This window comes from Bison bison, unplaced genomic scaffold (genome assembly GCF_000754665.1).
Source record: "Bison bison bison isolate TAMUID 2011002044 unplaced genomic scaffold, Bison_UMD1.0 scf7180017864469, whole genome shotgun sequence".
NCBI classification, from domain to species: Eukaryota; Metazoa; Chordata; class Mammalia; order Artiodactyla; family Bovidae; genus Bison; species Bison bison.
Genome location: NW_011495030.1, coordinates 2,797 through 17,620, shown reverse-complemented (window position 1 = coordinate 17,620; position 14,824 = coordinate 2,797). Strand labels below are relative to the sequence as shown.

At 38.2% G+C, this 14,824-nt stretch overlaps 1 protein-coding gene across 1 annotated transcript in view; it reads right to left on the bottom strand.

Annotated features, from left to right (window-relative positions):
- TMEM2 (transmembrane protein 2) overlaps positions 1-14,313 on the bottom strand; it is a 57,831-nt gene extending 43,518 nt beyond the window's left edge. Inside the window, exons 1-7 of the mRNA XM_010860630.1 lie at positions 13,192-14,313; positions 12,060-12,621; positions 8,014-8,183; positions 4,061-4,249; positions 2,168-2,337; positions 645-854; positions 136-341 (exon numbers count right to left, since the gene is read on the bottom strand). Of these exons, the coding sequence (XP_010858932.1) occupies positions 136-341; positions 645-854; positions 2,168-2,337; positions 4,061-4,249; positions 8,014-8,183; positions 12,060-12,621; positions 13,192-13,351 (1,667 nt within the window). The 5' untranslated portion in view covers positions 13,352-14,313. The remainder of the gene's footprint in view (positions 1-135; positions 342-644; positions 855-2,167; positions 2,338-4,060; positions 4,250-8,013; positions 8,184-12,059; positions 12,622-13,191) is intronic.
- Between the last annotated feature and the right edge of the window lie 511 nt (positions 14,314-14,824).

Below are 14,824 nucleotides of genomic sequence, written 5' to 3'. Positions count from 1 at the left end.
GACATTTTTTTTAAGGTGATTTAAATATTTGTCAGGAAAAATCCCATCTTCTAAAAACCTCCCACTAAACATATCCCCAAAAGCCAACAGGCCTTGGCCATCACACGTGAGCTTTTCACTCCACCAATTACTCACATACAGTCAGTGGCAGGCACAGGGATATAATTTCCAAATACTTTTTCCCGCATGGTGATACACATGGAGTTATTCCGATCCGTGGGAAGGAGTGTGCCTGGTTTGGTGAGGAGTCCCAGATTGTGGAACAAAGTATTTCTCTGTTCAATACCATCTTCCAGAAAGAAACAATGACCCAGTGTGTCAAATCCGACGGTGTCTTTTATCTGCCAAAATACAAGTGTATAATGTCGTTGGTAACAAGACTGGCTGTGGTTGACAAGTGCTATTCATGAGGCATGCTGAGTACAAAAGCAAAAAATTTTCATCTTAGCTGATGGGGCAAAGTCAAATGTCAGGGTTCACTGATCTCTTAAGAGAACAGAGAAAAACAGCAGAATTCTCAGGAAAGCAGGACAGAGTAAGACTTGTGGCCCAACGGCTTACTTGTATAAAATTGACAAGTCATGGGAATGAAGGAGAGGTGACTGTTTTCATAAAATATATCAACACAATATGAGGTTACTTACCAGCAAGCCATTTGTCCCATGCACAGTGATGCACCTGGAGAAGCTGTGATGAATAGACAGGCCATCCACAAATGTTGCATGTCTGTACCCTCCTTTGTAATCCACATCTCCACACAGATGAAAATGAACAGGGTACCGCCCCAGGTGCTGCTGACCCATGTGTTTCAATTCCACATGAGAAAGATGGACTGAAGTAAAATTTTTCTTTATCTATAAGATAACCAAAAATCAAACTAACACATAAGCAAAGTAGCTTAGGGTAAAGTAGCTCAGAAGCAAAGTAACAAAATACATTGTTTTTTATTTAAAATATTTATTTGGCTGTATCAGGTCTTAGTTGCAGCGTGCAGCATATTTGTTGGGTGCATGGGCTCTCTAGTTGCCCTGTGGTATGTGGGATCTTAGTTCCCTGAGCAGGGATCGAACCTGAGTCCCCTGCATTCGAAGGCGGACTCTCAACCACTGGATCACCAAGGAAATTCCCCCAAAATATTGTTTTAATAGAAAATATCTGAAGGAGACCAGAAATGAAAGCATCTTTCTTTTACATCCTGTTTTCCTGGATCTCCAGCTCAGAATTTAGCAAATGCTTCTTTACATAAATGAATACTTTAAAGAGTAATAAAAAATAGCCTCTTATTAGGAATCAAGGAAAGGTAACCAGGAAGGCTACAAAAATGATTTTTGTATATATGTGTGGGTTTGTTCAAATATTTTGGTCATTTCCTATCTAGTCTTGTTTTTTCATTTCTATAATCTCCACTGAAGTTTGATAAATAATTATTTCTAAATCCTCCCTCAATGATTTAGTTAGCATATAATGTTGTTTACTTCTGTTTTTTTTTTTAAAATGCCTCTATGATCCACAACTTAGGCAGTCTCAATATTTATAAACTCTGGATTTTCAATCACACTACTAAAAACAAAGTCATGACACTGACCAACATTTCAGAAATCAGCATAACAGAAACATAGCCAAAAATAATATCCTACTCACACAAAACTGATTTTAAGACACATGTAGCCAAAATGCAGCCCAGGAGTCAAATAGATTAGTAGTACACAGAGCAACATTTAGTGCATAAGTGCTCAGTACTTTTACAGAATAAAAAATCTGCATATAAAAAATATCTTTACAGAAACATATCTTGAATATGTACATCACTACTGCTTACCCTTTCATAATATCATGTTTAAAAAAAAAAAAAACCTGATCCTTTCAGAGATTGCATGCATGATACTGAGATTATTTGGTTTTTTTTGTCTTTATAACTGATTCTTCCCAATATAAATTGATTTCCTTCTTCACAGGACAATTCTTAAATGATTTAACTAAGAGTCCAGATCAACTACATGAAGATATAATGTTATCTTTTAATCATCTAAAATCTCCTTGTCATTGAAAAGAGAAATAAAATGTGATTTTAATAGCCATAAAGATGCCATTCCAAAACTTGAAAGCTTTGTCAAACATGTACTTAGCAGTCACAGTTTCAAAGAATTCATTAAATCCTTTTGCCTACCATGACATGTCCTCCAAAGGTATCATAATCAAAGAACTGACACTGATTTTCAGCATAGCATGAGTCTTCCATTTCTCCTCGGATAACAATATTCTGGGTAAGAATTCCAACCTCAGCTCTCATGTCTACACCATCTATAATCTCACCCATGTGCAGGAACTGAGGCGTTTCTGGTCGATGAGGGCAAGGCAAAAATAACATCAGAACAAAGAAAACATAAAACTTATATCAAAAAGACAGTAATGTTTATCTTGTAACTTCAAGACATTATTAAATTTATTGTTTGTTTCCATTCTTCGATACCTCAGAACAAAAGAATCCCAGGAAGCAGAGATTTTATGGATTTTCTGCTCCAATCACCCACACTCAATGCCCTTAACCCTCACTCCCAACTATCAAACCCACACACAGAGAGCTTACTCCTCCCTAAAGTACTGGGTCAGCCAAAAAGTTCCATTTGGGTTTTTCCAGAAGATGTTACATAAAAAATCAAACGAACTTTTTGGCAAAGCCAATAGTTCAGTCTTCTCTTGAACAGCACCAATAATCTGGAAGCTAGCTAAGAATCCATGCTGTCTCTGCTTCCTGTCCATGTGCTCTTGTTCTACTCCCCTGAGGATACATGAATACTCCAGTGCATGCCGTACCTAGGAAAACTAATGATTTTGTAGATGTTGATAATAGGGTGGAAAGTTTTTTTTGCTTCTCCTTCAAAGCTAAAGTAACCTGCATTTGGACATTAACAGTCCAGAAATAACGACCTTTTCTTTCCACTTCTTATGCACATTTAAATCCCCACCTTTACTAAAAACTTAGAAACACTTTACCAAAGAGCTTTTATCTGATCTTAACTATACAAACTCAGGAAGGAAAAACACAAATAAACCAAATAATGGAGATTCATTATTATGTATACTTGTTAGGAACAATGGGAATTTCCAAACAAAATTAATGCCAGATGGTATGATGATTTTTTAGTTTTCAGTTTTCTGCTTATGGCCTGTATGGTCAAGAAGGAAGAGTACAACACTGAGTGAAGCAGGAAAAAACTGCCAAGTGAGTCAATTTCATTTTTTTTAAAGCAAAAAAGTTTCCTTTAACCTTGAAAGTTCTAAAGTACCCACTGAGTGAGTACTTATTAAATAGTTACTCTAAATTCTTTTGTTTTGTATCATAAATGTGTAATGCATAATTTGTATTACAGAAGCATGGAAAGCAATATAATGAATGAATGCACAATGAATTCCATAACTGAGGCAATGAAGGAAGAAGCTTTGCCTATCACCAGCCTCAAAATAAGTAACTGGTAAATGTCAGTCATCCTTTCTAAACAGAGATTACAGTAAGGATCCCACTGTATATTGCTCTCTCTCAAAAAATACATTCGTCAAGATTATGATAGGAAATGTAGTTTTATGAAAGTATCTTTTCGGTTTCATTTTAAATATTTGTGAGATCTACTTCTGGCCAAGAAAGCAGACACTCAAAGACTGTGAGTTTCATTTTTTTACATAAAAAAGAGACACTTCTATTTAAAAAATAAACCTAGTTTACTATTATCTAATAGCAGAAATTTAATAAAAAAGAAGTTTGAAAGCATCTTCAAAGAAAAAATTCAATCCATCTAGTTTGCATCTCTTTTTTTTTAAACATAGAAACTGGCATAAAAACACTGATTTGTCTATGATACATCATTAACAGCAACATTATTGCTTGATGACTACTTTTATCCAACATCCTCTGGGACTCTAGTGTTCAAAGCTCCCCACTGCTAAGACCTTCAATATTGATGACAATGATGGTGACAATGACGACTCAAGGAAAAACAAAGAATCCCAAGAATCATATCTCAAGAAGAGTGTTTCCCAAGAAGCCTTCTGAGCAGTCTGATACCTTTGACTTTGACCTGGAAGCGGCTGCACTCAGGACAGGGGAGAAGAGTAAACTCCTCTGCTTGGTACATGGAATAGTCCGTGCTTGCGACCACAATCTGATCTCCGGGTTCCCAACTACTAACATCATCCAGCAGGTGCAGTTTTACTCCATCTATGGCCTCTACCCAGAAACCTGAAAAAGAAATACCTAGACCAAAAAGCAAGAAACAAAGTGATTTTTTTTCCTAAAATCAACCCCTTCAACTGATTCACAAATCGAAAGATAAATGTAAGCCAGCAATGCTTCAGTCTGACCCATGCACAGGAAATGATAGGACATGAACACACAGAATCTTAACATTAAATATAAAAGCTGGCCTTAGGTGATTTCTCACTTCTAGACCTCTGCTCATCATTTAGTCTCTGTCTACAGTGTCCATCCACTCTTAATTTACCAACCAAGATACTATTCATCTTATAAAGTTCAGGCAAACCTTTCTGGACTTCCCAAACATCCTCTTGGAAGTAACCATTCCTCCAGTATTCTTATTCTGTTATTTGACTCTGGTATGATTAGTATCATTCCAATGGGAAGACAGCTCACCTCCCTGGAAGCGACATCAGTGAAGGGGGCAAAGCACCATGTATTCACTGCTCTGTCTCACAGTGCAGACTCATCAAATGTCTACTGAAGGGATGAGTGTCCCCACGATCATCTGCAAAGGGACCTAAAGGCCACGTGATAGTGCCCCAGGCCAACTCAGCACCTTTCCTGGGGTAACATCAGACATGCAATCCAGGAACTACTAATCACTGATCTTTCCTGAGACCCCCTTCTGAAATTCAGAGTTGGTTCCCAACTAGGCAGATGGAAACTGAAAAGCTGACCCAACATCTCTCTAACTTGCACTCTTTAACATGCAACCAAGTGCAGAAGCTTCTGCACTGCTTCTACACTGTTCCCTGCTTCTCAAAGTGTCCATGATACAACCTGTCATGGTCCCAAACCTGATTTAATGCAAATGAATATGGAATAGATGGAAGCTATGGAAAATATGGAAATGTGGGGAAACACCGTATTTCAAAGATATCTGTTTACTATCTGTATTTCAGTATCACCTTTCCAATTAATTGACAAACTACTCTGGGGCTACTTGAAGATACTGACCCTAAAAGTCGATGAGGTACTTCCCTGCTGGTCCAGTGGCTAAGACTCCAAGTTTGCAGTGCTTGGGGACCCAGATTCCATCCCTGGTCGGGATAATATATCCTGCATGCCATAACTAAAGTCCCGCATGCCACAACTAAGAGTTGGTGCAGCCAAATAAATAAAATTTTTTTTAATTTAAAAAAATATAATAGTCAATAATAGGAATAAAAAAACTCATTTACTTAAGTTAGAGGAATCAAAATGCAAGATATTTAGGCAAGACACAAAGAATAATACAAATATCCTTACAGTCTTAGGGATACCTGATAATACCTAACCTGAGCAAGTTCTGAAATCTGCTCCATTAGACTGATCTACCATGCTTTCCTGTGTCTACAAAGCACCAAAACAAAACAGAAAAAAAAAGGAAGGAACCTAAAAATGTAAAGTGTCTTTTCTTTATGTTTCTTTCACATAAATACTAAAGCCCATAATGGAATTTTGTCTAAATAAAGATAATAACTATCAATGACAGTTAACAATTATTGGGATTTCACATACATAATAACCTTTCATCAAAACAACTTTGAGATAGAGGAACTATTATATGCATTAGAGATAAAAGAAGCAAAGGCCAGGGAGTCTGACTAATAGCTGAAAAAAGAGCCCACAATGAATGCTAATTTAATTCCAGAGTCCAATTTTCCTAACCTCTATATCATTCTTCCTTCCTAAGAACTAAAACAGGCAGGTTAAGAGTAAAGATAAGCCAAAATATCATGGTAGCAATGATAATCACTACCCAAAATTTGAGATTTAACCAAAAAGATTTATCTAAAAAAGGGAAACTAAGAAATATTAACTTTTTTTCATAAAAAATTTCAATGATGTTTTTAAAAAAATTTTCTAGATAAATAAGTTTTAACTTAAAAGATCATTAGAATTTGTTTCTGTTAAAAAAAAAAAAAAGCAAGGTTACATAGAGAAAAATCTGTATGATTCAACAATTCTTCACTTTTTTCTGGATGTAGAAGAAAATCCTTCCTGAGATATCTCCTACTGGCACTAGAACTGGAAGTATGAAAGAAAATACGTTCATCATCCTAGCTTCCTGGAGTGACTTGCTACCTCTTCCAGAAAATAGGAAACACTGAGAACACAGAACACAAACAATATCCTACAATAGATAGCCAGAATGTATACTTTCCCAGAAAAGAGCAGTCATTGGTAATGTGAAAATGTAAGCAAAAGTTCTCACAAAGGAAATGTTGACTCCAAGTTTGTCGTCCTCTGCCTGGAATCCTACTGAAAGAAGTTCCACTAAACACTTCATGCAAGTCCAAATTCCTGCTCAGAAATATTTCTCATCTACCTATGTTTTTTGCCAGAGGCCAACCATGATGTGGTTGAAAGAACAATAGTCTTGGAGGCAGAGAACTTAGCCTTGATTCCAGTCTCATCCATAAATAGATACCATCTCCTCACCTCAAACTCAGAAGGCTCCTTAAATGGAGCATGTGGAAGTCCCATTATATACCAGGAACTGTTTATCTGTTTGTTTTAAAGCAAAAGACTCTTTTTTTAATTACAAGGACACAAAATACAGTTATATCCCAAGTCATGTTTGCATTACTGTTAAAACGCTAACCTTTATTGAGTGCTTACTATATACTCTGTGCTAAAAACGTCATATTCTTCATGTTTGATATTCACAGCAGCCCTATGTGGTAGTTCCATTATTATCCCCACTTTCAGATGAAGAAACTAAGGGTTAGGAAGTTAAAAGTTATATGCCATCATCATACAGTAAGCAAAAGAGCTGGGACATGAACCTAGGCATTCTGTCTCCAGAAATCCATTTCAGTGAATACTTTGCTACAGTACTGCTAAAAACAGAGGTATGTGGCCAGCCTAAAATAAACCTTTCTGGGTAATTACAGATGTAATAAAGCACCTTTTAATTACTCATTTGACATTAATTTTGGTATAATACTGGCTTGGAAAAGAAAGGTAGTGGGCAAGCACAGACAGGAGACTGCCAATTCACCTGGAGCCAAAAAAATCTAGCAGCAAAATACAGAAATTCTTCAGTGAATTTCCATTAAAAAAAAAGTCAGAGTATCATTGTTAGACATGATAGTTCTTCTGAAAGGTGGATTCTAATTTTCAAAATATGCTCAAGAAAAGTAAAGACCTAAGATAACTTTATAATATATTATTTAAGGAAAGGAAAGCAGGTTAAGACAAAATGAACACTAGGGGAGGGAACATAGATTTTAAATGCTAATTAACTCTGAATGATAGGGTGAAACATTAATTTTAATTTTGTACTTTTCTCCATTTTCCAGTTTGTCTATAAGATAAACGTAGTAGCTGAATTATCATGGAAACATTGCCAAGAAAATGAGTAATTTGTTTACACAGCGTGTGTTTAAAGGTAATATTTGTCCATACAGCTATATAACAATAAGATCCAAAGTACAAAACCAGTTCACTATCACAGAACATAATAAAAGACAGCTCACATCCAGATTGGTTCGACTGATACTAAATCTAGGAAACAAATCCATTAACCACACCTAATGACTCAAGAATGAAGAACAATGTCCAACTGAGGATGCCTAAACTAGATCATTTTCTAATCCAGAAAAAAAAAGTTTTGTTTCAGCCTAAAAGATCAACTATAGTTGGAAAACTACAGGTTTCTTCTTCAACCGGTTGAGAAATCGAAATAGACCGTCATTTGAATACAATGTCACTTTAAAAAATGTCTGTCACAATACTTACCAACGTATTAACAAGAGTATAAACTGCTCGCCTACCTTCCTTCCATTCACTATAAGCTGTCACAGAGAACTTCTGACCATCCACAGTATAAAATTCTCTTTGGGCGAGAGCCTTCCCTCCACTACTATGATTCTCATAGTTTCTTACAGACTCATTGCAAGAAGTACTGCCACCATCAATGACACCAACCAAAGCCCAAGCTTGCCTAGAAGGAAAAAGAGCAGGTGCAACTGATTATTTGTTATGGTACTGACCCAAATCCCCAACACAGATGTTATGACAGGTGCTATTAATTCTATTTCATTTTTGTCAATCCCTCCAAGTCTTTTTCCACATGTGGTTGCAAGTACAAACTTGACTGAAAAAACTGACATCACAGAAGGAAATGCACCTGGATTTTAAATCCCTGTTTGTCCAGTTCTGTAACAGGTGAAACACTGATTACTATGATTTCAATTAATCATTGACTTCCTCAATGCACACTCTTTTCATTCACATTATTTTTTTTTTTTTTTACTATTTTTTCTAATCTTCTGGCCACTCAACATGTGGGGTGTCAGTTTCCAACCAGATATGAAACCCGCATCCCTTGCATTAGAGGACAGATTCTTAACCACTGGATCACCAGTGTGTGTTAGTTACTCAGTGTGTCCGACTCTCTGTGACCCCAAGGACTGTAGCCCACCAGGTTCCTCTGTCCATGGAATGCTCCAGGCAAGAATACTGGAATGGATTGCAACTCCCTTCTCCAGGGGATCTTCCCAACCCAGGGACTGAACCCAGGTCTCCTGCATTGCAAGCAAATTCTTTACCATCTGAGCCACCAGGGAAGCCCCCATTTCTTTTTAAATGATTATTGTCTGGTCTCTTTTCCACTCTTATCTCTGCAATGTTCTCAAAGCTAACTACATAACAGAATCATATGGGAGCTTTAGAAACATATCCAAGCTTAGACCCAGCCCACACCAATACAACCAACATCTCTACAGGTGGGGCCTAGCATTAGTCTGTTTTAAACTTCCCCAGATGCTCTGACTGTGCAGCCACACTGGAAAACCACCAAGTTAGAGCAGGAGTTCTCAAACCTCATTGGTATCAGAATTAAACGTAAGGCTTGTTAAACCAGACTGCTGGGCCCCACCTTCTGATTGTTTGATGTGGGGCCATAGAATTACTGACAAGTTCCCAGGTGATGCTGATGCTGCTGGTCTGGGAACCACACTGAGAACCTGAGTCACAGGTCAGAGGTTAGAACAGAAAGTGTCATCTTTGACTGCACACACTGCCAGTGGGGAGCGGGGAGGATGTCCTATGCTTCAGAGATCCTGATGTAAATGATGTACAGTGGGCCCTGGGCATGGGACTTTTTAAGATCTCAGATGTGAAAACAAAGCTGAGACCACTGGGTTATTAGTTTAATATTATTAAAGCTATAGAATCACTATTCAACAGGTTTTTAATTTTATATGCTTTATAACTATTTGTTGAAAGCATACACTTGAAAAACACCATTTTATTACTGTGATACTGTGATAAACATTCCAGGGACTTTGCTCAAGCTTATGATCAAAGTCAATTCAAAAAAAAGAAAGAAAGAAAGAACAAAGACAAAACATCAGAAAATTAGCCTTAAGACTCCTGGTTTAAAACATGAAAAGAAAAATCTCAGCTTCCTATTGTAGGGGGAAAAAATGCCAAATATAATCTATGCTAGACAGATGGCTGGATATTCACAGATGAAAGTTAACCAATGCATGCCTACATCCTTACAAATCCCACCCCCGCCCCTGCATGGATTAGCTACTCTTTGGCTGACTGTGCTTTATAGCTCTATTTATATTCTTTGATACAGCAGAAAGAATCAAATGAAGAATGCTTCAATTTATTATCTCCTATATGAGGGAAGGAGAGGAAGACTATCAGAGGCTTCCTTTATTTACCAGAACTGCCTCAGCAACTATTAAACAATGTTCTATTCTACTGACACTATCTCCAAAACACTCCTACTTCCCTCCTCCACTTGAGGAAAATTTCAACGTGCCAGAACATTATCTTCAAAGGGGCATGTTTATGTACCCTGGAGATAATGGCAATGCAAAGGAACATTGGCAAAGGATCACAATTCTAATTTCTCCGTCAAATCAGCCACAATATTTTAAAAGGAATTTGAAAACAATAGGGAGAAGATTACCCCAAAAGTTAAACAAAACATTCAGAGCTAATGATCACACAAATCTAGAACAATAATGACATAAAGAAACAAAAGTTACTATCTCTGGTACTACTGGATAATGAAATAGAGTGGGTATCTGAGCAGACCATGCTTTCACTCCTAGGTCTATCAATTACAGAAATACCTGCACATGAGCATGAAGAGAAGCTCCAGTACTTTGGCCACCTGATGCAAAGAGTCGACTCATTAGAAAAGACTGTTGCTGGCAAAGACCGGGGGCAAGAAAAGAAGGGGGCGACAGAGGATGAGATGGTTGGATGACATCACTGACTCACTGGACATGAGTTTGAGCAAACTCCAGGAGATAGTGAAGGACAAGGAAGCCTGCATACTGCAGTTCATGGGACCGCAGAGTGGGACACGACTTAGCGACAGAACAACAACAAATATTCCCTGTGTGAGTAAAAAGAGTTTTAAAACCATTACAGACCCTTTTTCTTCACTAATTTTTGTCTTAATTTTCTCTACAACTTCTACAGATAATATTCCATTCCAACACTAACCAAAGGAAAAAATAATAACTAGATAAATCAACCATCAAAGGAAAAAAAGAGAAACTAGATCATTTCAACATGCCAGTTTTGAAGTTCTCTAACTTTTCACTGCAGATATCCCCTGACTTTATTGTGAACAGTAAGCAGAAAACTTCTGTTTTCTTTGTAAATGTTGAGCCAGCTACTTCCCCAGAACTGCATTAAGAAATCATGATTAACCAGAATATGGCACAAGAAGACAAGAATAAATTATAGGAATGAATACTACTATTTGGATGAACTTCCTAGCCCTCCAACTTGTGCCAGGGTCTCATAGGACAGTGCCAATCAAACAAGATTCAAATTAAAGGATTCAAAAAAACAAAAGAAAAAAAGAGAAAGAAAGAAAAGAAAAAGAAACCTGTGCATGTTCCACCCCTCTTCATGCTTTTAAGACAACTTTTACACCCTAGCTCAGAACGGGGCCCTAAGCCCTGCAGTCCCTGGGATTCTCCAGGCAAGAACACTGGAGTGGGTTGCCATTTCCTCCTCCAATGCATGAAAGTGAAAAGTGAAAGTGAAGTTGCTCAGTTGTGTCTGACTCTTAGCGACCCCATGGACTGCAGCCTACCAGGCTCCTCCGACCATGGGATTTTCCAGGCAAGAGTACTGGAGTGGGGTGCCATTGCCTTCTCCCTTCCAACTCATAAGGTGCCTCAATTAGCCTGAATTTCATATGATCTTCAGAAGATACTATAAGAAGAAGTCAATTTCCTTAAACTGATTGTTTTTCAGAACCACACTCCTGTTCTTAATTTTTCACAAGTTCAATGCTAAGATTCACAAAGTGTTTCGTAAATCAAAGCTTTGAAAAGAGCTTTGTAACCAGTATTCTGTCCTCCAATTCAAAGCAAGAGGCAACCAGACTTCCAAATTGTAGTGGCCATTCTGACACCTGACTTTCTCCATCACACTCTCCTCTCACACAGACACAGATTCAAATATGCAGGGGGAAGGAAAGTAAAAAAAAGATATGTATGGGGCTTCCCTGGTAGTCCAGTGGTTTGGAGTCCACCTACCAATGAGGGGAACATGGGTTTGATCCCTGGTCCAGGAGGATCCCACCAGCCAAGGGGCAACTGGGCCCTCAAGCCGCGACTACTGAGCCTGAGGGCCCTAGAGTCTGTGCTCCGCAACGAGAGAAGCCACCACAATGAGAAACCCAAGCACCACAGCTAGAGAGCAGCCTCAGCTTGCCACAACTAGAGAAAGCCCTTGCAGCAAGGAAGACCCAGCACAGTCAAAATTAAATAAATAAAAAATTGTAAAATATATCTTCATGCTAAAAAAAAAAAAAAAAGATATGCATGCCTACCTGTAGCCCAGCCCTTGGATCAGCTTACTTCCCAGCCGGTCCTGGATCATTTGTATGGTTCCTTGTAAGAGGCTTTTAACAGCTGAATCTCCAACAGCTATGGCAACAATCCGTCCCGGATCCTGGTCTCTCAGGAATTTCTGAAGTCGCCTACTTTCATTTTGGAATTCATGGGTATCAAATCTCTCAATTTCCAAAATTTTGGCTGTGTCTTGATCAATGACCCTCACATTGAGGCCCCTGGAAAAGTCCTTTTTAAAGGCATAGGAGCCAAAGGTCAAGCCTGAAGAATTCAGAGTTCTCACCAACAATGTCCATGATGCCTTCTGTGTCCCATGTAATTCCAGTGTCCCGCCGGCTTCCACACCAATAAATTTTTTGCCAAATGTTGGCATACTTTCACCTTCATCTGACTTGCCATACAAGGCAATTGTCGCTTTGGATTTATAGCGGCATTTTTCTGCTCCAATATGAAGCGCCCCACCATCCTTGATCAGGATGTAACGAGTCCTCAAAGTAATATTTCTGGATCCATCTTTATCATCCCCAAATACAAGCAGTCCTGCAGGGAATAACACTAAGTAAGCCAGTTTCTGAAATATCTTTCTAAGATACAGAAAAATAGCTTTCATCTTAAGAGGGGAAAAAGCACTTCCGCAATTAAGTTGGGAAAAAGAATTTACTAAAAGTCTGCTTAGAAAATTGAATCTGTTTTAAAAACAAAGAAGTGGAGAATTCATATCTCAACACCCTAAACATGCCCATGTGTAAGAATTTCAATCCATTCACTTTAAAGGTAAATCATTTCTAGAAAAATATCTAAGACTCTACAAATCTGAATCTCATTTTTACCTATATTAACCTACATTAATTCTCTCATCACTCTCCATAGTTGTAACAAAGATTTAGCTATGAGAAATGACCTTCTGGAGCTCTTTCTTTCTGTATAAATCAACGGTCTTGACTTGAGTGATTCCTAAGGCCCTTCTCGCTGTTGAATTCTACACTTCTAACTTAGGAATCTTTCCTGTCTCCACAGTTAGAGTGACACCACATTCTAAATGCCAACGATAGTTTTCTACATAAAGAACATCAAGTGTTGCTGTTCCCATAGACAGAGACCGTTACTTACCTCCATCCTGAATAACTATAGAATTCACTGTGGCATCTGAGGTCAGACGAAACATATCTCCTTCCTTGATAACAACTTGTTTTGCAGAATCTTGTCCTGGATCCCAGTTCCTGAGACGGGGGTTTTGATCTGGGCAATTCTCTATAAAACAAAGCAACATCAATACCCCATTAAACCAACAAGACACAAAAATACCTTTAGCCAAATTCAAGTACTGCTGTTGTTTATTGCAACTTACAAGTAATGGGCTGACATATTTTCATTTCTTTCCATAACGATGGAATTCCTACCCCATCCCACCAAGCAGAGCTATGTCAAATCCTTTACTTCCTCAAAACATAAAAAAGGTTTCACCACAAAACCAAGTTGCTGCCATCTAGTTTGGGTCAGAGTCCAGTAAAAACAGAGTTCCCCTGAACTATCTACTCTGGAAACAAATCAACAGTAAGAGGTAAAACTCTGAATTGTGTTTAGAAAAGAAGTTCACAACACACTGATAGATTAAAAAAAAAAAAAAAACAGGAAAATTGCTAAGCAATATGTATATTAGGTCTTCCCAGGTTCCTTCCTATGCATGGTGAATCATAAAGCAGGTGATAATGGGACTTCCTTCATCACAAAGGCAGCTGCTGATAAACAGCGGTATCTTCAGACACGTACATTTCCCCAACAAAACTGCACGAGGCAAATGGTCAAAAATATGACTTCTCATTTTCAGAGATGAGGAAACTACAGATTAGAGAAGCCAAACCCAAGACTACTCAGCAAGTTGAGTGATATGAAAGTTCCCCTTTAAGAAATGAGGTTTACTTTCCTTGCAGTGTTCCTTTGCTATAATTTGCCTCTTGAATACATGATTGATGAAAATCAAAAAGTATTTTGCATTGCCAAAGCCATTTAATGCATGAGACCTTTCATTTCTGCTATAATTTGGAAGAGGGAGGAAAAAATATCACACCAATTTTTTTAAATTTATTTTTAATGTTAGGATAATTACAATATTGTGTTGATTTCTCCCATACATCAACTTGGATCAGCCACAGATATATATATGTCCTCTTCCTCTGGAGCCTGCCTCCCACCTCTCACCCTATCCTACTCCTCTAGATTGTCACAGAGTCCTGGTTTGAGTTTCCTGAATCATACAACAAATTCCCACTGACTATTTTACATATGTTAGTGTATATGTTTGGAGAAGGCACTGGCAACCCACTCCAGTACTCTTGCCTGGAAAATCCCATGGATGGAGGAGCCTGGTAGGCTGCAGTCCATGGGGTCGCCAAGAGTCGGACATGACTGAGCGACTTCACTTTCACTTTTCACTTTCATGCATTGGAGAAGGAAATGGCAACCCACTCCAGTGTTCTTGCCTGGAGAATCTCAGGGACGGGAGCCTCATGGGCTGCTGTCTATGGGGTTGCACAGAGTCAGACACGACTGAAGCGACTTAGCAGCAGCAGCAGCAGCAGCAGTGTATATGTTTTCATGCTACTCTCTCCATTATCACATCAATTTTGACCAATTAATGACCAAGTATAATTATGGAGGACCAATTTGTCCACTCTGGACTAGATAGTGTAAAATTCATAAAGTTTATAATACATAAAATTTAGAATGAGCTCACAGCCCTTAG